At 52.7% G+C, this 25,702-nt stretch overlaps 1 protein-coding gene across 3 annotated transcripts in view; it reads right to left on the bottom strand.

Moving 5' to 3' along the window:
* Nucleotides 1–25,702, bottom strand: part of LOC140384441 (AMP deaminase 3-like) — a 224,337-nt gene that overhangs the window by 93,998 nt on the left and 104,637 nt on the right. For all 3 annotated transcript variants that reach the window (XM_072466149.1, XM_072466148.1, XM_072466147.1), the window contains exon 3: nucleotides 2,916–3,111. In XM_072466149.1, the coding sequence (XP_072322250.1) occupies nucleotides 2,916–3,111 (196 nt within the window). The remainder of the gene's footprint in view (nucleotides 1–2,915; nucleotides 3,112–25,702) is intronic.

Here is a 25,702-nt window from a genome sequence, read left to right as displayed (position 1 = left end):
GATATTCCTTCACCGCTTCCTTCCATTCCAGCCATTTGCAGCCGATGACTCCGTTTTTTTCTACAAGCCTAGTTGGAAGCTTTTGAAGAGTATCCATGATTTTGAACTGGATGTATTGTGTTGGTTGCTGGTTACTCTATGAATCCTCGTAAATTTTTGTCCTTGCAAATAAATTGGACCATAAGTTCTAGCCTGAACGTACAGTGTGCCATTTTGGATGAGGGTACATGTGAATGTCCCTTAGGATTTCTGGTGCACACGCACCATATAAAGCAACAAATTTTATTCTCTATTCATGACGTAACAAAGATGCAAATTCAGTTCACAAGAACATAAGAAATAGAAGATGGAGTAGGCCATTTGGCCTCTCAATCCTGCTCTGTCATTCAATAAGATCATGACTTATCTTCTACCTCAACTCCACCTTCCCTCACTACCCCCCATAACCCTTACTACCCAAAAATCGATCAAAGTTTATCAAACAAGACCTCGTAAGGAGAATTTTGACAGATGACCAAATATTTGGTCAAAGAATCAACTCTTCTTCAAAACTCAGCATGAAGAACAGTCATATTCGACTCGAAACATTAACTCTGCTTCTCTCGCCACCTCTGGATGCTGCTATACCTGCTGCGTATTTCCAGAATTGTCTGTTTTTATTTCAGGTTTTAAGAAGCGCTTTAGAAGGAGGAGAAGTGGGAAGATTTAGGGAGGGAATGCCAGAACTCAGGGTCCATACAACTGAAAGCCCAACTACGATAGAGCGTTTGCTCAAAAACTCAGAACTGGTCAATCGCAGATACCGTGGAAGGTTGTAGGGCTGGAGGACATAACAGAGATAGGGCGGGATGAGGCTCTGCAGCAATTTCAAAACAAAGCTGAGAATTTTTTTAAATAACGAATGTTACCCCTTTGTTCAAGAAGGGAGGGAGACAGAAAGCAGGGAATGGCAGGTCAGCTAGCTTAACACTTGTTTTAGGGAAAATATTAGAAGCTGTTATTAAAGATGTGATTGCAGGGCACTTGGAAAAATTCAAGATAATCAGGCAGTGTCAACATGGTTTTGTAAAAGGGACATCATGTTTAACCAATTAATTGGAGTACTTTAAAGTAACATATGCTGTAAATAAGGGTGAACTGGTGGATGTACTGCACTTCGATTTCCAAGAGGCATTTGATAAGGTGCCACTTCAAAGGTTATTATGGAAAATAAAAGCTCACGGTGCAAGGGGATTGCGTATTGGCACAGATAGAAGCTAGCTAACAGGAAACAGACAATTGGCATAATTTGTCTAGTTGGTGAGATGTAACGAGTAGTGTGCCAGAGGGATCAGTGCTGGGGCCTCAACCTTTTACAATTTATATAAATGACTTGGATGAAGGGATAAAAGGTATGGTTGCTAAATTTGATGATGACACAAAGATAGGTACAAAAGTAATAATAATATTTATTGCCACAAGTAGGCTTACATTAACACTGCAATGAAGTTACTGTGAAAAGCCCCTAATCGCCACATTCCGGCATCTGTTCGGGTACACTGAGGAGAATTCAGAATGTTCAAATTAGCTAACAGCACGTCTTTTGGTACTTGTGGGAGGAAAGCGGAGCACCCGGAGGAAACCCACGCAGACACAGGGAGAACGTGCAGACTCCGCACAGACAGTGACCCAAGCCGGGAATTGAACCTGGGTCCCTAGCGCTGTGAAGCAACAGTGCTAACCACTATGGTAAGCAGGGAAGAGGACATAAGGAGACCACAAAGGGGTATGAATAGGTTAAGTGAGTGGGCAAATATCTAGCAAATGGAATATAAAGTGGAAAAATGTGAAATTGTCAATTTTGGCACGAAAAATAAAAAAAAGAAGCTTATTATCTAAATGGTGAGTCTTGCAGAGTTCTCAGATGAAGAAGGATCTGAGTGTCCTAGGGCACGAATCACAAAAAGCTTGTAGCAGGTACAGCAAGTAATTAGGAAAGCTCATAGAATGTTATTGTTTATTGTGAGAAGAATTGAATAAAAAAGCAGTGGGGTTATGCTCCTGTTATACAGAGCATTGGTGAGAGAATACTGTTCCCAATATTGGTCTCCTTATTTAAGGAAGGATGTTAATGCATTCGAAGTAGATCAGAAATGGTTTAGATAGAGTAAATGAAGACAAGCTGTTTCCACAGCAGAAGGGTTATAAGGCATGTTTTAAGGTATTTGAAAAAAGGTTTACCAGAATAAAACCTGGAATGGGCGGGTTGTCTTCTGAAGAAAGGTTGGACAGGCTAGGCTTGTATCTGCTGGAGTTTAGAAGAGTAAGAGGTGGCTAGATTGAAACATACAGGATGCTGAGGGGTATTGACGGGGTGGATGTGGAGAGGATGTTTCCTCTTGTGGGAGAATCTAGGGGTCACTGCTTAAAAATAAGGAGTCACCCATTTAAAATGGAGATGAGATTAAATTATTTTTTTCCTTGGGAGGGTCATGAGTCTTTGGAGTTCTCTTCCTCAAAAGGCGAGGAACCAGGGTCTTTGAATATTTTTAAGACAGAGATAGATAGATTCCTGATATGTAAGGGGGTGAAAGGTTATCGGGAGTAGGCAGGGACGTGGGGTTGAATTTACAAGCAGACCAGCCACGGTCCTACTGAATGGCGGGGAAGGCTTGAGCGGCCAAGTGGCTTACTCCTGCTCCTAATTTGTATGTTCATATAGAATCCGTGGAATCCCTACAGTGCAGAAGGAGGCCATTCAACCCATCAAGTCTGCACCGACCCTCTGAAAGAGCACCCTGTCTAGGCCCACTCCCCCCACCCTATCTCCACAACCCCACCTAACCTGCACCTCTTTCGATACTAAGGGCCAATTTTAGCACGGCCAATCCACCTAACATAATATGTATGTTTGAGTGTAGTGATGTGCTCATTACCCCTGCGCAGTAGTCTCCAGTAATGGTCACTCGCTGGAACTCAGGCACGTCATATGGCAGTTGTATTCCAAACAAAGGAACATTTTGAATGGGGGTTTGCGGGGTCAGGGACGGAGAGTCCACAGAGAAAGTCACATCAGAAGTTGGGATCTGCAAGGACAACGAATGGGATCGAATCAGCCTTAGACTCTTCTTTCTGAGAAAAGAGAAGTTCACAGAGAAATAGGAAAATGAGTGAGGCCTTATGTCATCCAAAAGGAAAGCTGTTACAAGTCTCCAACTTATTGCAATATTCAGATGCTTTGTGGGAGGAAGTTTGTTAACTCTACAATACTGAAAAAGGAAATCAAGCTTGGATTAGGAGACAATCCAACAACCACAACTACCTGTATTTATGTAGCACCTCTAACATTCCAAGGGACTTCATAGGAACGACTCGCAACTTAAAAAAATTGGACACAGGGTCACATAAAGAGTTATTAGGACAGTTCACCTTAAGCATGGTTAACAAGGTTTCGGGAGAGAATTCCAGAGCTTAGGAGGTCATTTATTTTTTTGTCAAAAAGCAGTAAAGCTTTTACCGTTATCCTACTTTTTCCAAGGGAGGGAGAGATGGTTTGAGCTACAAGGGTCTCAACTCTGCCCCACTGTTCAGATGGGAATCTACAGAATTTATCAGCTACAAAAACTCTGGACTCTGTCAAGTTCCCTCTATGCTGTGCCATCAAGCACTCTCATGGCAGGTTCATCATGAGAGCGAAAGATCCCGCTACACAAGGTGATATCTTGGAAGGGTCTTCAAACGAAGCTTTATACATAGAACTTAGGAATATAAAGGGGGCAGCCACATTACTGGGAGTGTATACTAGGCCCCCCAAAGAGTCAGTGGGAAATAGAGCAGATAATATGTAGACAATGTATTGAAGTATGTAAGAATAATAATCAAGTAATTATACTAGGGGATTTCAATTTCCTCAACAAAAATTGGAACAGTCACAGCGTAAATGATCTAGAGGGGGAGCTGATTTCTTGAAATGTATTCCATGGAGTTTTTGTATCAATATTTTGAAGGCCCAATAAGAGATGAAGCAGCACTGGATCTGGTTCTGGGGAACAAAGCTGGACAATGTGGCAGTGGGGGAGCATTTTAATGATAGTAACCACAGCACGATACAGTTTAAGTTTGTTAATGACAAGGAAAAAGATGACCTGCAAAAGACAGTTTTGAATTGGGGCAAGGCAGATTTTACTAAAATAAGGCAGAATGTGGCCAAAGTTGACTAGGAACAGCTTCTTGAGAGAAAATCTACAGCGGAGCAGTGGAGGGTATTCAAAAAGGAAATGGGGAGAGTACAGGTTCAACATGTTCCCTATAGGGGGAAATGTAGGAGCAATAAGTTCAGGGAACCCTGGATGTCTAGGACAATCCTGGACTGGATAAGGAGGACGGGAAAGGCTTTTAGCAAGTCCAAAGCGAGAAATTCAACTGCGGCCCTAGAGGAATTTAGGAAGTGCAAGAGGGAACTTAAGAAATCAATTATAAGAGCAAAAAGGGGGCATGAGAAAGGACTTGCGAATAAGATTAGCAAAAACCCTATGATATTCTATGAATATATAAAGGGGAAGAGGTTAACCAGAGAAAGAGTAGAGCCCATTAGAGACCTAGGGGGAAATCTGTGTGTGAAGCCGCAGGACATTGCTAGGGTGTTAAGTGAATACTTCTGATCGGCCTTCACTCAGGAGAAAGAGGACATAGGTACAGAATTCAGGAAATGGGACTGTGAGGATCTTGAACTGTTAGACATAGAAAGTGTGGAGACTGTTGCTTCACAGCTCCAAGATCCCAGGTTTGATTCCCGGCTTGGGTCACTGTCTGTGTGGAGTCTGCACGTTCTCCCTGTGTCTACGTGGGTTTCCTCCGGGTGCTCCAGTTTCCTCCCACAAGTCCCGAAAGACGTGTTGTTAGGTGAATAGGATATTCTGAATTCTCCCTCAGTGTACCCGAACAGGTGCCAGAGTGTGGCGACTAGGGGCTTTTCACAGTAACTTAATTACATGTAATGTAAGCCTACTTGTGACAATAAAGATTGTCATTATTATTTGACGGGCTTAAAAATAGACAAATGGCCAGGCTGCTGTGGGAGATGGGGCAGGAAATTGCAGGGGTTCTGACGCAAGTTTTTAATTCCACTCTGGCCACGGGGGAAGTGCCATAGGACTGGAGAATGGCTAATGTTTTTCCACTTCTCAAGATCAGTTGCAGAGATAAAGCAGGGAATTACAGACCAGTGAGTCTCACATCAGTGGTAGGGAAACTATTGAAGAAAACTCTGAAGGAGAGAATTATTTCCATTTGGAAAAGCATGGGTTGATTTGGGTTGGGCAGCATGGGAGGCCATGCCGAACAAATTTGATGGAATATTTTTTGATAAAGTGACCGAGTGTAGGGATGAAGGAAATGCAGTTGATGTAGTTTATATGGATTTTAGCAAAGCCTTTGACAAGGTCCCACATGGGGGACTGATTGAGAAGGTTGAAGCACATGAATTCAAGGAAAGTTGTCGAGATGGATCCGAAACTAGCTTAGTAATAGGACACAAAGGGTGGTGGTCAAAGGCTGTTTGAGTAACTGGAGGCCTGTGTCCTGTGGCATACCCCAGGGATCAGTGCTGGGTCCCTTATTGTTTGTTTTATATATATATAAATGATATAGACGAGAAAGTGGGAGGAATAATAAGTAAGTTTGCAGATGGCACCAGGATTGGGAGGGTGGTTAACAGTGAAGAAGAGGGTTGTATGTTACAGGAAGATATAGATGGGTTGGTCAGACATGCAGAGCAGTGGCAGATGGTATTTAACCCTGATAGGTGCGAGGTGATGCACTTGGAAGAAGAAACTGGTCAAGGGAGTATGCAGGACACTAGGAAACTCAGAGGAACAGATGGATCTTGGAATATTTGTTCACAAATCTAGGCAGCACAGTAGGTGAATAGGATAGTTAACAAGGCATATGGATCACTTGCCTTTATCAGTCCTGGCATAGAGTATTACAGCTGTAAAATAGAGCTGTACAGAATGCTGGTTAGGCCACAGCTGGAGTACTGTGTGCAGATCTGGTCACCTCACTATAGGTAGGAGTGATTGCACTGGGGGGTACCGAGGAGATTCACCAGGATGTTGTCTAGGATGGAGATCTGAGCGATAAGGAGAGACTGGATAGGCTTGGATTGTTTTCTTTAGAGTAGAGTAGGCTGAGGGGGGGGGATATGATTGAGGTGTATAGGATTATGACGGGTTTGGGCAGGGTAAATAGGAAGCAGCTGTTCCCCCTGGTTGAGGGATGAATCACAAGGGGGCATAGTTTAAGGGTGAAGGGCAGGAGATTCTGAGGGGATTTGAAAAACTAAAAATCACTAAGAGGGAGGTGACAATCTGGAATGCACTGCCTGGGAAGGTGGGGGGGCTGGAAACCTCACACTCTTTAAAAAGCACTTGGATGAGGACTTGAAACACCGTCACATTCAAGGATATGGGACAAGTGCTTGGAAGTGGGATTAGTGTGAGATTAGGGGGAGTTATTGTCGGTGCAGACTCGATGGGCCGAAGGGCCTTTTCTGCGTTGTACGACTCTACGACTCTATGACTGTTCCCGTCAAACACTCCCATGACAGGTATATGATGGGGTTAGATACAGAGTAAAGCTCCATCTACACCAGTGGTGGGCAACCTGCATATGGGCTGCATATGGTCCATCAGGGTTCTGACTGGGGCCCGTGAGACATTTTGTTGAGGGAGTGAGAGCAGAGTTCACGTAAGTGAGAGCACAGCCGGGAGATAAAAGGAGCGGGAATGAATGAGAGCAGAGCCGGGAGATAAAAGGTGCGGGAACGAACAAGAGCACAGCCGGGAGATAAAAGGTGCGGGAACGAACAAGAGCACAGCCGGGAGATAAAAGGTGCGGGAATGAACGAGGGCAGAGTCGGGAGATAAAAGGTGTGGGAATGAAGGAGAGCAGAGCCAGGAGATAAAAGGAGCGGGAACGAACGAGGGCAGAGCCGGGAGATAAAAGGTGCGGGAACAAACGAGGGCACAGCCGGGAGATAAAAGGTGTGGGAATGAAGGAGAGCAGAGCCGGGAGATAAAAGGAGCGGGAACGAACGAGAGCAGAGCCGGGATTTAAAAGGTGTGGAAACGAACGAGAGCACAGCCGGGAGATAAAAGGTGCGGGAATGAACGCGAGCAGAGCCGGGAGATAAAAGGTGCGGAAACGAACGAGAGCACAGCCGTGAGATAAAAGGCGCGGGAACGAACGAGGGCAGAGCCGGGAGATACAAGGGGTGGGAATGAAGGAGAGCACAGCCGAGAGATAAAAGGTGCGGGAACGAACGAGAGCACAGCCGAGAGGTAAAAGGTGCGGGAACGAACGAGAGCAGAGCCGGGAGGTAAAAGGAGCGGGAACGAACGAGGGCAGAGCTGGGAGATACAAGGTGCGGGAATGAAGGAGAGCACAGCCGAGAGATAAAAGGTGCGGGAACGAACAAGGGCACAGCCGGGAGATAAAAGGTGCGGGAACGAACGAGAGCAGAGCCGGGAGATAAAAGGTGCGGGAACGAACGAGGGCAGAGCCGGGAGTTAAAAGGTGCGGGAACGAACGAGAGCAGAGCCGGGAGATAAAAGGTGCGGGAATGAAGGAGAGCAGAGCCGGGAGATAAAAGGTGCGGGAATGAAGGAGAGCACAGCCGGGAGATAAAAGGTGCGGGAATGAACGAGAGCAGAGCCGGGAGATAAAAGGTGCGGGAATGAAGGAGAGCAGAGCCGGGAGATAAAAGGTGCGGGAATGAACGAGAGCAGAGCCGGGAGATAAAAGGTGCGGGAATGAACGAGAGCACAACCAGGAGATAAAAGGTGCGGGAACGAACGAGGGCAGAGCTGGGACATAAAAGGTGCGGGAACGTATGAGAGCACAGCCGAGAGTTAAAAGGTGCAGGAACGAACGAGAACAGAGCCGGGAAATAAAAGGTGCGGGAACGAACGAGGGCAGAGCCGAGAGTTAAAAGGTGCGGGAACTAACAAGGGCAGTGCCGGGAGTTAAAAGGTGCGGGAACGAACGAGAGCACAGCCGAGAGTTAAAAGGTGCGGGATCGAACGAGTGCAGAGCTGGGAGATAAAAGGTGCGGGAACGAACAAGGGCAGTGCCGGGAGTTAAAAGGTGCGGGAACGAACAAGGGCAGAGCCGGGAGATAAAAGGTGCGGGAACGAACGAGAGCAGAGCCGGGAGATAAAAGGTGCGGGAACGAACGAGGGCAGAGCCGTGAGATACAAGGTGCGGGAACGAACAAGAGCACAGCCGGGAGATAAAAGGTGCGGGAACGAACGAGGGCATAGCTGGGAGATAAAAGGTGCGGGAACGAACGAGAGCACAGCCGAGAGTTAAAAGGTTCGGGAACGAACGAGAGCACAGCCAGGTGATAAAAGGTGCGGGAACGAACGTGGGCAGAACCGGGAGATAAAAGGTGCGGGAATGAACGAGAGCACAGCCGAGAGTTAAAAGGTGCGGGAACGAACGAGGGCAGAGCCGGGAGATAAAAGGTGCGGGAACGAAGGAGAGCACAGCCGAGAGTTAAAAGGTGCGGGAACGAATGAGAGCACAGCCGGGAGATAAAAGATGCGGCAACGTACGAGAGCAGAGCCGGGAGATAAAAGGTGCGGGAACGAACGAGAGCACAGCCGACAGTTAAAAGGTGCGTGAACGAACGAGAGCAGAGCCGGGAGATAAAAGGTGCCGGAACGAACGAGGGCACAGCCGGGAGATAAAAGGTGCAGGAATGAACGAGAGCACAGCCGAGAGTTAAAAGGTGCGGGAACGAACGAGAGCACAGCCGAGAGTTAAAAGGTTCGGGAACGAACGAGAGCACAGCCAGGTGATAAAAGGTGCGGGAACGAACGTGGGCAGAACCGGGAGATAAAAGGTGCGGGAATGAACGAGAGCACAGCCGAGAGTTAAAAGGTGCGGGAACGAACGAGGGCAGAGCCGGGAGATAAAAGGTGCGGGAACGAAGGAGAGCACAGCCGAGAGTTAAAAGGTGCGGGAACGAATGAGAGCACAGCCGGGAGATAAAAGATGCGGCAACGTACGAGAGCAGAGCCGGGAGATAAAAGGTGCGGGAACGAACGAGAGCACAGCCGACAGTTAAAAGGTGCGTGAACGAACGAGAGCAGAGCCGGGAGATAAAAGGTGCCGGAACGAACGAGGGCACAGCCGGGAGATAAAAGGTGCAGGAATGAACGAGAGCACAGCCGAGAGTTAAAAGGTGCGGGAACGAACGAGAGCACAGCCGAGAGTTAAAAGGTGCGGGAACGAACGAGGGCAGAACCGGGAGATAAAACGTGCGCGAATGAACGAGATCACAGCCCAGAGTTAAAAGGTGCGGGAACGAACGAGAGCAGAGCCGAGAGGTAAAAGGTGCGGGAACGAACGAGAGCAGAGCTGGGAGGTAAAAGGAGCGGGAACGAACGAGGGCAGAGCCGGGAGATACAAGGTGCGGGAATGAAGGAGAGCACAGCCGACAGATAAAAGGTGCGGGAACGAACAAGGGCACAGCCGGGAGATAAAAGGTGCGGGAACGAACGAGAGCAGAGCCGGGAGATAAAAAGGTGCGGGAACGATCGAGGGCAGAGCCGGGAGTTAAAAGGTGCGGGAACGAACGAGATCAGAGCCGGGAGATAAAAGGTGCGGGAATGAAGGAGAGCAGAGCCGGGAGATAAAAGGTGCGGGAATGAAGGAGAGCACAGCCGGGAGATAAAAGGTGCGGGAATGAACGAGAGCAGAGCCGGGAGATAAAAGGTGCGGGAATGAAGGAGAGCAGAGCCGGGAGATAAAAGGTGCGGGAATGAACGAGAGCAGAGCCGGGAGATCAAAGGTGCGGGAACGAACGAGGGCACAGCCGAGAGTTAAAAGGTGCGGGAACGAACAAGAGCAGAGCCGGGAGATAAAAGGTGCGGGAAAGAACGAGGGCACAGCCGAGAGTTAAAAGGTGCGAGAACGAACAAGAGCAGAGCCGGGAGATAAAAGGTGCGGGATCGAACGAGGGCACAGCCGGGAGATAAAAGGTGCGGGAACAAACGAGAGCAGAGCTGGGAGATAAAAGGTGCGGGAACGAACGAGGGCAGAGCCGGGAGATAAAAGGTGCGGGAACGAACGAGAGCTGAGCCGACAGTTAAAAGGTGCGGGAATGAACGAGAGCACAGCCAGGAGATAAAAGGTGCGGGAACGAACGAGGGCACAGCCGAGAGTTAAAAGGAGCAGGAACGAACGAGAGCAGAGCCGGGAAATAAAAGGTGCGGGAACGTATGAGAGCACAGCCGAGAGTTAAAAGGTGCAGGAACGAACGAGAGCAGAGCCGGGAAATAAAAGGTGCGGGAACGAACGAGGGCATAGCCGAGAGTTAAAAGGTGCGGGAACTAACAAGGGCAGTGCCGGGAGTAAAAAGGTGCGGGAACGAACGAGAGCACAGCCGAGAGTTAAAAGGTGCGGGATCGAACGAGTGCAGAGCTGGGAGATAAAAGGTGCGGGAACGAACGAGAGCACAGCCGAGAGATAAAAGGTGCGGGAACGAACGAGAGCAGAGCCGGGAGATAAAAGGTGCCGGAACGAACGAGGGCAGAGCCGGGAGATAAAAGGTGCGGGAACGTACGAGAGCACAGCCGAGAGTTAAAAGGTGCGGGAATGAACGAGAGCAGAGCTGGGAGATAAAAGGTGCGGGAATGAACGAGGGCAGAGCCGTGTGATAAAAGGTGCGGGAATGAACAAGGGCAGAGCCAGGAGATCAAAAGGTGCGGGAACGAACGAGAGCACAGCCGAGAGTTAAAAGGTGCGGGAACGAACGAGGGCAGAACCGGGAGATAAAACGTGCGGGAATGAACGAGACCACAGCCCAGAGTTAAAAGGTGCGGGAACGAATGAGAGCAGAGCCGGGAGATAAAAGCTGCGGGAATGAACAAGGGCAGAGCTGGGAGATAAAAGGTGCGGGAGTGAACGAGGGAAGAGCCGGGAGATAAAAGGTGCGGGAACGAACGAGGGCACAGCCGGGAGATAAAAGGGGCCTGATCGAACGAGAGCACAGCCGGGAGATAAAAGGTGCGGTAGCGAACGAGAGCAGAGCCGACAGTTGAAGGTGCGGGTACGTAAGAGAGCACAGCCGAGAGTTAAAAGGTGCGGGAACGAACGAGGGCAGAACTGGGAGATAAAAGGTGCGGGAATGAACGAGGGAAGAGCCGGCAGATAAAAGGTGCAGGTACGAACGAGGGCAGAGCCGGGAGATAAAAGGTGCCGGAACGAACGAGGGCAGAGCCGGGAGATAAAAGGTGCGGGAACGTACGAGAGCACAGCCGAGAGTTAAAAGGTGCGGGAATGAACGAGAGCAGAGCTGGGAGATAAAAGGTGCGGGAATGAACGAGGGCAGAGCCGTGTGATAAAAGGTGCGGGAATGAACAAGGGCAGAGCCAGGAGATCAAAAGGTGCGGGAACGAACGAGACCACAGCCGAGAGTTAAAAGGTGCGGGAACGAACGAGGGCAGAACCGGGAGATAAAACGTGCGGGAATGAACGAGACCACAGCCCAGAGTTAAAAGGTGCGGGAACGAATGAGAGCAGAGCCGGGAGATAAAAGCTGCGGGAATGAACAAGGGCAGAGCTGGGAGATAAAAGGTGCGGGAGTGAACGAGGGAAGAGCCGGGAGATAAAAGGTGCGGGAACGAACGAGGGCACAGCCGGGAGATAAAAGGGGCCTGATCGAACGAGAGCACAGCCGGGAGATAAAAGGTGCGGTAGCGAACGAGAGCAGAGCTGACAGTTGAAGGTGCGGGTACGTAAGAGAGCACAGCCGAGAGTTAAAAGGTGCGGGAACGAACGAGGGCAGAACTGGGAGATAAAAGGTGCGGGAATGAACGAGGGAAGAGCCGGCAGATAAAAGGTGCGGGAACGAACGAGGGCAGAGCCGTGAGATACAAGGTGTGGGAACGAACAAGAGCACAGCCGGGAGATAAAAGGAGCGGGAACGAACGAGGGCACAGCCGGGAGATAAAAGGTGCGGGAACGAACCAGAGCACAGCCGAGAGTTAAAAGGTTCGGGAACGAACGAGAGCAAAGCCAGGTGATAAAAGGTGCGGGAACGAACGTGGGCAGAACCGGGAGATAAAAGGTGCGGGAATGAACGAGAGCACAGCCGAGAGTTAAAAGGTGCGGGAACGAACGAGGGCAGAGCCGGGAGATAAAAGGTGCGGGAACGAACAAGGGCAATGCCGGGAGATAATAGGTGCGGGAACGAAGGAGAGCACAGCCGAGAGTTAAAAGGTGCGGGAACGAATGAGAGCACAGCCGGGAGATAAAAGATGCGGCAACGTACGAGAGCAGAGCCGGGAGATAAAAGGTGCGGGAGCGAACGAGAGCACAGCCGACAGTTAAAAGGTGCGGGAACGAACGAGAGCAGAGCCGGGAGTTAAAAGGTGCGGGAACGAACGTGGGCAGAACCGGGAAATAAAAGGTGCGGGAACGAACGAGAGCAGAGCCGGGAGATAAAAGGTGCGGGAACGTACGAGAGCACAGCCGAGAGTTAAAAGGTGCGGGAACGAACGAGAGCAGAGCTGGGAGATAAAAGAGGCGGGAATGAACGAGGGCAGAGCCGGGAGATAGAAGGTGCGGGAATGAACAAGGGCAGAGCCAGGAGACCAAAAGGTGCGGGAACGAACGAGAGAACAGCCGAGAGTTAAATGGTGCGGGAACGAACGAGGGCAGAACCGGGAGATAAAACGTGCGAGAATGAACAAGATCACAGCCCAGAGTTAAAAGGTGCGGGAACGAACGAGAGCAGAGCCGGGAGATAAAAGCTGCGGGAATGAACAAGGGCAGAGCTGGGAGATAAAAGGAGCGGGAATGAACGAGGGAAGAGCCTGGAGATAAAAGGTGCGGGAACGAACGAGGGCACAGCCGGGAGATAAAAGGTGCGGTACGAACGAAAGCACAGCCGGGAGATAAAAGGTGCGGTAACGAATGAGAGCAGAGCCGACAGTTGAAAGGTGCGGGAACGTAAGAGAGCACAGCCGAGAGTTAAAAGGTGCGGGAACGAACGAGGGCAGAACCGGGAGATAAAAGGTGCGGGAATGAACGAGGGAAGAGCCGCGAGATAAAAGGTGCGGTAACGAACGAGAGCAGAGCCGGGAGATAAAAGGTGCGGGAACGAACGAGGGCAGAGCCGGGAGATAAAAGGTGCGGGAACGAACAAGAGCACAGCCGGGAGATAAAAGGTGTGGGAATGAACGAGAGCAGAGCCGGGAGATAAAAGGTGCGGGAACGAACGAGGGCAGAGCCGGGAGATAAAAGGTGCGGGAACGAACGAGGGCAGAGCCGGGAGATACAAGTTCTGGGAACGAACAACAGCAGAGCCGGGAGATAAAAGGTGCGGGAACGAACGAGAGCAGAGCCGGGAGATAAAAGGTGCGGGAATGAACGAGAGCACAGCCGAGAGTTAAAAGGTGCGGGAACGAACCAGAGCACAGCCGAGAGTTAAAAGGTGCGGGAACGTACGAGAGCTCAGCCGGGAGATAAAAGGTGCGGGAACGAACGAGGGCAGAACCGGGAGATAAAAGGTGCGGGAATGAACGAGAGCACAGCCGGGAGATAAAAGGTGCGGGAACGAACGAGGGCACAGCCGGGAGATAAAAGGGGCCTGATCGAACGAGAGCACAGCCGGGAGATAAAAGGTGCGGTAGCGAACGAGAGCAGAGCTGACAGTTGAAGGTGCGGGTACGTAAGAGAGCACAGCCGAGAGTTAAAAGGTGCGGGAACGAACGAGGGCAGAACTGGGAGATAAAAGGTGCGGGAATGAACGAGGGAAGAGCCGGCAGATAAAAGGTGCGGGAACGAACGAGGGCAGAGCCGTGAGATACAAGGTGTGGGAACGAACAAGAGCACAGCCGGGAGATAAAAGGAGCGGGAACGAACGAGGGCACAGCCGGGAGATAAAAGGTGCGGGAACGAACCAGAGCACAGCCGAGAGTTAAAAGGTTCGGGAACGAACGAGAGCAAAGCCAGGTGATAAAAGGTGCGGGAACGAACGTGGGCAGAACCGGGAGATAAAAGGTGCGGGAATGAACGAGAGCACAGCCGAGAGTTAAAAGGTGCGGGAACGAACGAGGGCAGAGCCGGGAGATAAAAGGTGCGGGAACGAACAAGGGCAATGCCGGGAGATAATAGGTGCGGGAACGAAGGAGAGCACAGCCGAGAGTTAAAAGGTGCGGGAACGAATGAGAGCACAGCCGGGAGATAAAAGATGCGGCAACGTACGAGAGCAGAGCCGGGAGATAAAAGGTGCGGGAGCGAACGAGAGCACAGCCGACAGTTAAAAGGTGCGGGAACGAACGAGAGCAGAGCCGGGAGTTAAAAGGTGCGGGAACGAACGTGGGCAGAACCGGGAAATAAAAGGTGCGGGAACGAACGAGAGCAGAGCCGGGAGATAAAAGGTGCGGGAACGTACGAGAGCACAGCCGAGAGTTAAAAGGTGCGGGAACGAACGAGAGCAGAGCTGGGAGATAAAAGAGGCGGGAATGAACGAGGGCAGAGCCGGGAGATAGAAGGTGCGGGAATGAACAAGGGCAGAGCCAGGAGACCAAAAGGTGCGGGAACGAACGAGAGAACAGCCGAGAGTTAAATGGTGCGGGAACGAACGAGGGCAGAACCGGGAGATAAAACGTGCGAGAATGAACAAGATCACAGCCCAGAGTTAAAAGGTGCGGGAACGAACGAGAGCAGAGCCGGGAGATAAAAGCTGCGGGAATGAACAAGGGCAGAGCTGGGAGATAAAAGGAGCGGGAATGAACGAGGGAAGAGCCTGGAGATAAAAGGTGCGGGAACGAACGAGGGCACAGCCGGGAGATAAAAGGTGCGGTACGAACGAAAGCACAGCCGGGAGATAAAAGGTGCGGTAACGAATGAGAGCAGAGCCGACAGTTGAAAGGTGCGGGAACGTAAGAGAGCACAGCCGAGAGTTAAAAGGTGCGGGAACGAACGAGGGCAGAACCGGGAGATAAAAGGTGCGGGAATGAACGAGGGAAGAGCCGCGAGATAAAAGGTGCGGTAACGAACGAGAGCAGAGCCGGGAGATAAAAGGTGCGGGAACGAACGAGGGCAGAGCCGGGAGATAAAAGGTGCGGGAACGAACAAGAGCACAGCCGGGAGATAAAAGGTGTGGGAATGAACGAGAGCAGAGCCGGGAGATAAAAGGTGCGGGAACGAACGAGGGCAGAGCCGGGAGATAAAAGGTGCGGGAACGAACGAGGGCAGAGCCGGGAGATACAAGTTCTGGGAACGAACAACAGCAGAGCCGGGAGATAAAAGGTGCGGGAACGAACGAGAGCAGAGCCGGGAGATAAAAGGTGCGGGAATGAACGAGAGCACAGCCGAGAGTTAAAAGGTGCGGGAACGAACCAGAGCACAGCCGAGAGTTAAAAGGTGCGGGAACGTACGAGAGCTCAGCCGGGAGATAAAAGGTGCGGGAACGAACGAGGGCAGAACCGGGAGATAAAAGGTGCGGGAATGAACGAGAGCACAGCCGGGAGATAAAAGGTGCGGGAACGAACGAGGGCAGAGCCGGGAGATAAAAGGCGCGGGAACGTACGAGAGCACAGCCGAGAGTAAAAAGGTGCGGGAATGAACGAGAGCAGAGCCGGAAAATAAAAGCTGCGGTAACGAACGAGGGCAGAGCCGGGAGATAAAAGGTGCGGGAACGAACGAGGGCAGAGCCGGGAGATAAAAGGTGCGGGATCGAACGAGAGCAGTGCCGGGAGATAAAAGGTGCGGGAACGAACGAGAGGAGAGCCAGGAGATAAAAGGTGCGGGAACGAACGAGAGGAGAGCCGAGAAATAAAAGGTGCGGGAACGAACAAGAGCAGAGCCGGGAGATAAAATGTGCGGGAACGAACGAGGGCACAGCCGAGAGTTAAAAGGTGCGGGAACGTACGAGGGCAGAGCCAGCAGATAAAAGGTGTGGGATCGAACGAGGGCAGAGCCGGGAGATGAAAGGTGCGGGAACGAACGAGGGCAGAACCAGGAGATAAAATGTGCAGGAACGAACGAGGGCGGAGCCGGGAGATAAAAGGTGCGGGAACGAACGAGGGCAGAGCCGGGAGATGAAAGGTGCGGGAACGAACGAGAGCACAGCCGAAAGTTAAAAGGTGCGGGAACGAACGAGGGCAGAACCGGGAGATAAAAGGTGCGGGAATGAACGAGATCACAGCCCAGAGTTAAAAGGTGTGGGAACGAACGAGAGCAGAGCCGGGAGATAAAAGGTGCGGGATCGAACGAGGGAAGAGCCGGGAGATAAAAGGTGCGGGAACAAACGAGGGCACAGCCGGGAGATAAAAGGTGCGGTAACGAACGAGAGCACAGCTGAGAGTTAAAAGGTGCGGGAACGAACGAGGGCAGCACCGGGAGATAAAAGGTGCGGGAATGAACGAGGGAAGAGCCGGGAGATAAAAGGTGCGGGAACAAACGAGGGCACAGCCGGGAGATAAAAGGTGCGGTAACGAACGAGAGCAGAGCCGACAGTTGAAAGGTGCGGGAACGTAAGAGAGCACAGCCGAGAGTTAAAAGGTGCGGGAACGAACGAGGGCTGAACCGGGAGATAAAAGGTGCGGGAATGAACGAGGGAAGAGCCGGGAGATAAAAGGTGCGGGAACGAACGAGAGCAGAGCCAGGAGATAAAAGGTGCGGGAATGAACGAGAGAAGAGCCGGGAGATAAAAGGTGCGGGAACGAACGAGAGCAGAGCCGGGGGATAAAAGGTGCAGGAATGAACGAGGGCAGAGCCGGGAGATAAAAGGTGCGGGAACGAACGAGAGAAGAGCCGGGAGATACAAGGGGTGGGAATGAAGGAGAGCACAGCCGAGAGATAAAAGGTGCGGGAACGAACGAGAGCACAGCCGAGAGGTAAAAGGTGCGGGAACGAACGAGAGCAGAGCCGGGAGGTAAAAGGAGCGGGAACGAACGAGGGCAGAGCTGGGAGATACAAGGTGCGGGAATGAAGGAGAGCACAGCCGAGAGATAAAAGGTGCGGGAACGAACAAGGGCACAGCCGGGAGATAAAAGGTGCGGGAACGAACGAGAGCAGAGCCGGGAGATAAAAGGTGCGGGAACGAACGAGGGCAGAGCCGGGAGTTAAAAGGTGCGGGAACGAACGAGAGCAGAGCCGGGAGATAAAAGGTGCGGGAATGAAGGAGAGCAGAGCCGGGAGATAAAAGGTGCGGGAATGAAGGAGAGCACAGCCGGGAGATAAAAGGTGAGGGAATGAACGAGAGCAGAGCCGGGAGATAAAAGGTGCGGGAATGAAGGAGAGCAGAGCCGGGAGATAAAAGGTGCGGGAATGAACGAGAGCAGAGCCGGGAGATAAAAGGTGCGGGAATGAACGAGAGCACAACCAGGAGATAAAAGGTGCGGGAACGAACGAGGGCAGAGCTGGGACATAAAAGGTGCGGGAACGTATGAGAGCACAGCCGAGAGTTAAAAGGTGCAGGAACGAACGAGAACAGAGCCGGGAAATAAAAGGTGCGGGAACGAACGAGGGCAGAGCCGAGAGTTAAAAGGTGCGGGAACTAACAAGGGCAGTGCCGGGAGTTAAAAGGTGCGGGAACGAACGAGAGCACAGCCGAGAGTTAAAAGGTGCGGGATCGAACGAGTGCAGAGCTGGGAGATAAAAGGTGCGGGAACGAACAAGGGCAGTGCCGGGAGTTAAAAGGTGCGGGAACGAACAAGGGCAGAGCCGGGAGATAAAAGGTGCGGGAACGAACGAGAGCAGAGCCGGGAGATAAAAGGTGCGGGAACGAACGAGGGCAGAGCCGTGAGATACAAGGTGCGGGAACGAACAAGAGCACAGCCGGGAGATAAAAGGTGCGGGAACGAACGAGGGCATAGCTGGGAGATAAAAGGTGCGGGAACGAACGAGAGCACAGCCGAGAGTTAAAAGGTTCGGGAACGAACGAGAGCACAGCCAGGTGATAAAAGGTGCGGGAACGAACGTGGGCAGAACCGGGAGATAAAAGGTGCGGGAATGAACGAGAGCACAGCCGAGAGTTAAAAGGTGCGGGAACGAACGAGGGCAGAGCCGGGAGATAAAAGGTGCGGGAACGAAGGAGAGCACAGCCGAGAGTTAAAAGGTGCGGGAACGAATGAGAGCACAGCCGGGAGATAAAAGATGCGGCAACGTACGAGAGCAGAGCCGGGAGATAAAAGGTGCGGGAACGAACGAGAGCACAGCCGTCAGTTAAAAGGTGCGTGAACGAACGAGAGCAGAGCCGGGAGATAAAAGGTGCCGGAACGAACGAGGGCACAGCCGGGAGATAAAAGGTGCAGGAATGAACGAGAGCACAGCCGAGAGTTAAAAGGTGCGGGAACGAACGAGAGCACAGCCGAGAGTTAAAAGGTTCGGGAACGAACGAGAGCACAGCCAGGTGATAAAAGGTGCGGGAACGAACGTGGGCAGAACCGGGAGATAAAAGGTGCGGGAATGAACGAGAGCACAGCCGAGAGTTAAAAGGTGCGGGAACGAACGAGGGCAGAGCCGGGAGATAAAAGGTGCGGGAACGAAGGAGAGCACAGCCGAGAGTTAAAAGGTGCGGGAACGAATGAGAGCACAGCCGGGAGATAAAAGATGCGGCAACGTACGAGAGCAGAGCCGGGAGATAAAAGGTGCGGGAACGAACGAGAGCACAGCCGACAGTTAAAAGGTGCGTGAACGAACGAGAGCAGAGCCGGGAGATAAAAGGTGCCGGAACGAACGAGGGCACAGCCGGGAGATAAAAGGTGCAGGAATGAACGAGAGCACAGCCGAGAGTTAAAAGGTGCGGGAACGAACGAGAGCACAGCCGAGAGTTAAAAGGTGCGGGAACGAACGAGGGCAGAACCGGGAGATAAAACGTGCGCGAATGAACGAGATCACAGCCCAGAGTTAAAAGGTGCGGGAACGAACGAGAGCAGAGCCGAGAGGTAAAAGGTGCGGGAACGAACGAGAGCAGAGCTGGGAGGTAAAAGGAGCGGGAACGAACGAGGGCAGAGCCGGGAGATACAAGGTGCGGGAATGAAGGAGAGCACAGCCGACAGATAAAAGGTGCGGGAACGAACAAGGGCACAGCCGGGAGATAAAAGGTGCGGGAACGAACGAGAGCAGAGCCGGGAGATAAAAAGGTGCGGGAACGATCGAGGGCAGAGCCGGGAGTTAAAAGGTGCGGGAACGAACGAGAGCAGAGCCGGGAGATAAAAGGTGCGGGAATGAAGGAGAGCAGAGCCGGGAGATAAAAGGTGCGGGAATGAAGGAGAGCACAGCCGGGAGATAAAAGGTGCGGGAATGAACGAGAGCAGAGCCGGGAGATAAAAGGTGCGGGAATGAAGGAGAGCAGAGCCGGGAGATAAAAGGTGCGGGAATGAACGAGAGCAGAGCCGGGAGATCAAAGGTGCGGGAACGAACGAGGGCACAGCCGAGAGTTAAAAGGTGCGGGAACGAACAAGAGCAGAGCCGGGAGATAAAAGGTGCGGGAAAGAACGAGGGCACAGCCGAGAGTTAAAAGGTGCGAGAACGAACAAGAGCAGAGCCGGGAGATAAAAGGTGCGGGATCGAACGAGGGCACAGCCGGGAGATAAAAGGTGCGGGAACAAACGAGAGCAGAGCTGGGAGATAAAAGGTGCGGGAACGAACGAGGGCAGAGCCGGGAGATAAAAGGTGCGGGAACGAACGAGAGCTGAGCCGACAGTTAAAAGGTGCGGGAATGAACGAGAGCACAGCCAGGAGATAAAAGGTGCGGGAACGAACGAGGGCACAGCCGAGAGTTAAAAGGAGCAGGAACGAACGAGAGCAGAGCCGGGAAATAAAAGGTGCGGGAACGTATGAGAGCACAGCCGAGAGTTAAAAGGTGCAGGAACGAACGAGAGCAGAGCCGGGAAATAAAAGGTGCGGGAACGAACGAGGGCATAGCCGAGAGTTAAAAGGTGCGGGAACTAACAAGGGCAGTGCCGGGAGTAAAAAGGTGCGGGAACGAACGAGAGCACAGCCGAGAGTTAAAAGGTGCGGGATCGAACGAGTGCAGAGCTGGGAGATAAAAGGTGCGGGAACGAACGAGAGCACAGCCGAGAGTTAAAAGGTGCGGGAACGAACGAGAGCAGAGCCGGGAGATAAAAGGTGCCGGAACGAACGAGGGCAGAGCCGGGAGATAAAAGGTGCGGGAACGTACGAGAGCACAGCCGAGAGTTAAAAGGTGCGGGAATGAACGAGAGCAGAGCTGGGAGATAAAAGGTGCGGGAATGAACGAGGGCAGAGCCGTGTGATAAAAGGTGCGGGAATGAACAAGGGCAGAGCCAGGAGATCAAAAGGTGCGGGAACGAACGAGAGCACAGCCGAGAGTTAAAAGGTGCGGGAACGAACGAGGGCAGAACCGGGAGATAAAACGTGCGGGAATGAACGAGACCACAGCCCAGAGTTAAAAGGTGCGGGAACGAATGAGAGCAGAGCCGGGAGATAAAAGCTGCGGGAATGAACAAGGTCAGAGCTGGGAGATAAAAGGTGCGGGAGTGAACGAGGGAAGAGCCGGGAGATAAAAGGTGCGGGAACGAACGAGGGCACAGCCGGGAGATAAAAGGGGCCTGATCGAACGAGAGCACAGCCGGGAGATAAAAGGTGCGGTAGCGAACGAGAGCAGAGCCGACAGTTGAAGGTGCGGGTACGTAAGAGAGCACAGCCGAGAGTTAAAAGGTGCGGGAACGAACGAGGGCAGAACTGGGAGATAAAAGGTGCGGGAATGAACGAGGGAAGAGCCGGCAGATAAAAGGTGCAGGTACGAACGAGGGCAGAGCCGGGAGATAAAAGGTGCCGGAACGAACGAGGGCAGAGCCGGGAGATAAAAGGTGCGGGAACGTACGAGAGCACAGCCGAGAGTTAAAAGGTGCGGGAATGAACGAGAGCAGAGCTGGGAGATAAAAGGTGCGGGAATGAACGAGGGCAGAGCCGTGTGATAAAAGGTGCGGGAATGAACAAGGGCAGAGCCAGGAGATCAAAAGGTGCGGGAACGAACGAGAGCACAGCCGAGAGTTAAAAGGTGCGGGAACGAACGAGGGCAGAACCGGGAGATAAAACGTGCGGGAATGAACGAGACCACAGCCCAGAGTTAAAAGGTGCGGGAACGAATGAGAGCAGAGCCGGGAGATAAAAGCTGCGGGAATGAACAAGGGCAGAGCTGGGAGATAAAAGGTGCGGGAGTGAACGAGGGAAGAGCCGGGAGATAAAAGGTGCGGGAACGAACGAGGGCACAGCCGGGAGATAAAAGGGGCCTGATCGAACGAGAGCACAGCCGGGAGATAAAAGGTGCGGTAGCGAACGAGAGCAGAGCCGACAGTTGAAGGTGCGGGTACGTAAGAGAGCACAGCCGAGAGTTAAAAGGTGCGGGAACGAACGAGGGCAGAACTGGGAGATAAAAGGTGCGGGAATGAACGAGGGAAGAGCCGGCAGATAAAAGGTGCGGGAACGAACGAGGGCAGAGCCGTGAGATACAAGGTGTGGGAACGAACAAGAGCACAGCCGGGAGATAAAAGGAGCGGGAACGAACGAGGGCACAGCCGGGAGATAAAAGGTGCGGGAACGAACCAGAGCACAGCCGAGAGTTAAAAGGTTCGGGAACGAACGAGAGCAAAGCCAGGTGATAAAAGGTGCGGGAACGAACGTGGGCAGAACCGGGAGATAAAAGGTGCGGGAATGAACGAGAGCACAGCCGAGAGTTAAAAGGTGCGGGAACGAACGAGGGCAGAGCCGGGAGATAAAAGGTGCGGGAACGAACAAGGGCAATGCCGGGAGATAATAGGTGCGGGAACGAAGGAGAGCACAGCCGAGAGTTAAAAGGTGCGGGAACGAACGAGGGCAGAACCGGGAGATAAAACGTGCGGGAATGAACGAGACCAGAGCCCAGAGTTAAAAGGTGCGGGAACGAATGAGAGCAGAGCCGGGAGATAAAAGCTGCGGGAATGAACAAGGGCAGAGCTGGGAGATAAAAGGTGCGGGAGTGAACGAGGGAAGAGCCGGGAGATAAAAGGTGCGGGAACGAACGAGGGCACAGCCGGGAGATAAAAGGGGCCTGATCGAACGAGAGCACAGCCGGGAGATAAAAGGTGCGGTAGCGAACGAGAGCAGAGCCGACAGTTGAAGGTGCGGGTACGTAAGAGAGCACAGCCGAGAGTTAAAAGGTGCGGGAACGAACGAGGGCAGAACTGGGAGATAAAAGGTGCGGGAATGAACGAGGGAAGAGCCGGCAGATAAAAGGTGCGGGAACGAACGAGGGCAGAGCCGTGAGATACAAGGTGTGGGAACGAACAAGAGCACAGCCGGGAGATAAAAGGAGCGGGAACGAACGAGGGCACAGCCGGGAGATAAAAGGTGCGGGAACGAACCAGAGCACAGCCGAGAGTTAAAAGGTTCGGGAACGAACGAGAGCAAAGCCAGGTGATAAAAGGTGCGGGAACGAACGTGGGCAGAACCGGGAGATAAAAGGTGCGGGAATGAACGAGAGCACAGCCGAGAGTTAAAAGGTGCGGGAACGAACGAGGGCAGAGCCGGGAGATAAAAGGTGCGGGAACGAACAAGGGCAATGCCGGGAGATAATAGGTGCGGGAACGAAGGAGAGCACAGCCGAGAGTTAAAAGGTGCGGGAACGAATGAGAGCACAGCCGGGAGATAAAAGATGCGGCAACGTACGAGAGCAGGGCCGGGAGATAAAAGGTGCGGGAGCGAACGAGAGCACAGCCGACAGTTAAAAGGTGCGGGAACGAACGAGAGCAGAGCCGGGAGTTAAAAGGTGCGGGAACGAACGTGGGCAGAACCGGGAAATAAAAGGTGCGGGAACGAACGAGAGCAGAGCCGGGAGATAAAAGGTGCGGGAACGTACGAGAGCACAGCCGAGAGTTAAAAGGTGCGGGAACGAACGAGAGCAGAGCTGGGAGATAAAAGAGGCGGGAATGAACGAGGGCAGAGCCGGGAGATAGAAGGTGCGGGAATGAACAAGGGCAGAGCCAGGAGACCAAAAGGTGCGGGAACGAACGAGAGAACAGCCGAGAGTTAAATGGTGCGGGAACGAACGAGGGCAGAACCGGGAGATAAAACGTGCGAGAATGAACAAGATCACAGCCCAGAGTTAAAAGGTGCGGGAACGAACGAGAGCAGAGCCGGGAGATAAAAGCTGCGGGAATGAACAAGGGCAGAGCTGGGAGATAAAAGGAGCGGGAATGAACGAGGGAAGAGCCTGGAGATAAAAGGTGCGGGAACGAACGAGGGCACAGCCGGGAGATAAAAGGTGCGGTACGAACGAAAGCACAGCCGGGAGATAAAAGGTGCGGTAACGAATGAGAGCAGAGCCGACAGTTGAAAGGTGCGGGAACGTAAGAGAGCACAGCCGAGAGTTAAAAGGTGCGGGAACGAACGAGGGCAGAACCGGGAGATAAAAGGTGCGGGAATGAACGAGGGAAGAGCCGCGAGATAAAAGGTGCGGTAACGAACGAGAGCAGAGCCGGGAGATAAAAGGTGCGGGAACGAACGAGGGCAGAGCCGGGAGATAAAAGGTGCGGGAACGAACAAGAGACAGCCGGGAGATAAAAGGTGTGGGAATGAACGAGAGCAGAGCCGGGAGATAAAAGGTGCGGGAACGAACGAGGGCAGAGCCGGGAGATAAAAGGTGCGGGAACGAACGAGGGCAGAGCCGGGAGATACAAGTTCTGGGAACGAACAACAGCAGAGCCGGGAGATAAAAGGTGCGGGAACGAACGAGAGCAGAGCCGGGAGATAAAAGGTGCGGGAATGAACGAGAGCACAGCCGAGAGTTAAAAGGTGCGGGAACGAACCAGAGCACAGCCGAGAGTTAAAAGGTGCGGGAATGTACGAGAGCTCAGCCGGGAGATAAAAGGTGCGGGAACGAACGAGGGCAGAACCGGGAGATAAAAGGTGCGGGAATGAACGAGAGCACAGCCGGGAGATAAAAGGTGCGGGAACGAACGAGGGCAGAGCCGGGAGATAAAAGGCGCGGGAACGTACGAGAGCACAGCCGAGAGTAAAAAGGTGCGGGAATGAACGAGAGCAGAGCCGGAAAATAAAAGCTGCGGTAACGAACGAGGGCAGAGCCGGGAGATAAAAGGTGCGGGAACGAACGAGGGCAGAGCCGGGAGATAAAAGGTGCGGGATCGAACGAGAGCAGTGCCGGGAGATAAAAGGTGCGGGAACGAACGAGAGGAGAGCCAGGAGATAAAAGGTGCGGGAACGAACGAGAGGAGAGCCGAGAAATAAAAGGTGCGGGAACGAACAAGAGCAGAGCCGGGAGATAAAAGGTGCGGGAACGAACGAGGGCACAGCCGAGAGTTAAAAGGTGCGGGAACGTACGAGGGCAGAGCCAGCAGATAAAAGGTGTGGGATCGAACGAGGGCAGAGCCGGGAGATGAAAGGTGCGGGAACGAACGAGGGCAGAACCAGGAGATAAAATGTGCAGGAACGAACGAGGGCGGAGCCGGGAGATAAAAGGTGCGGGAACGAACGAGGGCAGAGCCGGGAGATGAAAGGTGCGGGAACGAACGAGAGCACAGCCGAAAGTTAAAAGGTGCGGGAACGAACGAGGGCAGAACCGGGAGATAAAAGGTGCGGGAATGAACGAGATCACAGCCCAGAGTTAAAAGGTGTGGGAACGAACGAGAGCAGAGCCGGGAGATAAAAGGTGCGGGATCGAACGAGGGAAGAGCCGGGAGATAAAAGGTGCGGGAACAAACGAGGGCACAGCCGGGAGATAAAAGGTGCGGTAACGAACGAGAGCACAGCTGAGAGTTAAAAGGTGCGGGAACGAACAAGGGCAGCACCGGGAGATAAAAGGTGCGGGAATGAACGAGGGAAGAGCCGGGAGATAAAAGGTGCGGGAACAAACGAGGGCACAGCCGGGAGATAAAAGGTGCGGTAACGAACGAGAGCAGAGCCGACAGTTGAAAGGTGCGGGAACGTAAGAGAGCACAGCCGAGAGTTAAAAGGTGCGGGAACGAACGAGGGCTGAACCGGGAGATAAAAGGTGCGGGAATGAACGAGGGAAGAGCCGGGAGATAAAAGGTGCGGGAACGAACGAGAGCAGAGCCAGGAGATAAAAGGTGCGGGAATGAACGAGAGAAGAGCCGGGAGATAAAAGGTGCGGGAACGAACGAGAGCAGAGCCGGGGGATAAAAGGTGCAGGAATGAACGAGGGCAGAGCCGGGAGATAAAAGGTGCGGGAACGAACGAGAGAAGAGCCGGGAGATAAAAGCTGCGGGAACGAATGAGGGCAGAGCCGGGAGGTACAAGGTGCGGGAATGAACGAGGGAAGAGCCGGAGATAAAAGGTGCGGGAACGAACGAGGGCACAGCCGGGAGATAAAAGGTGCGGAAACGAACGAGAGCAGAGCCGACAGTTGAAAGGTGCGGGAACGTACGAGAGCACAGCCGAGAGTTAAAAGGTTCGGGAACGAACGAGAGGACAGCCAGGAGACAAAAGGTGCGGGAACGAACGTAGGCAGAACCGGGAGAAAAAAGGTGCGGGAATGAACGAGAGCACAGCCGGGAGATAAAAGGTGCGGGAACGAACGAGGGCAGAGCCGGGAGATAAAAGGTGCGGGAACGAATGAGAGCACAGCCGAGAGTGAAAAGGTGCAGGAACGAACGAGAGCAGAGGCGGGAAATAAAAGGTGCGGGAATGAACGAGTGCAGAG

This window comes from Scyliorhinus torazame, chromosome 10 (assembly GCF_047496885.1).
Source record: "Scyliorhinus torazame isolate Kashiwa2021f chromosome 10, sScyTor2.1, whole genome shotgun sequence".
Lineage (NCBI taxonomy): Eukaryota > Metazoa > Chordata > Chondrichthyes > Carcharhiniformes > Scyliorhinidae > Scyliorhinus > Scyliorhinus torazame.
This window is presented reverse-complemented; position numbering and strand designations above follow the sequence as displayed.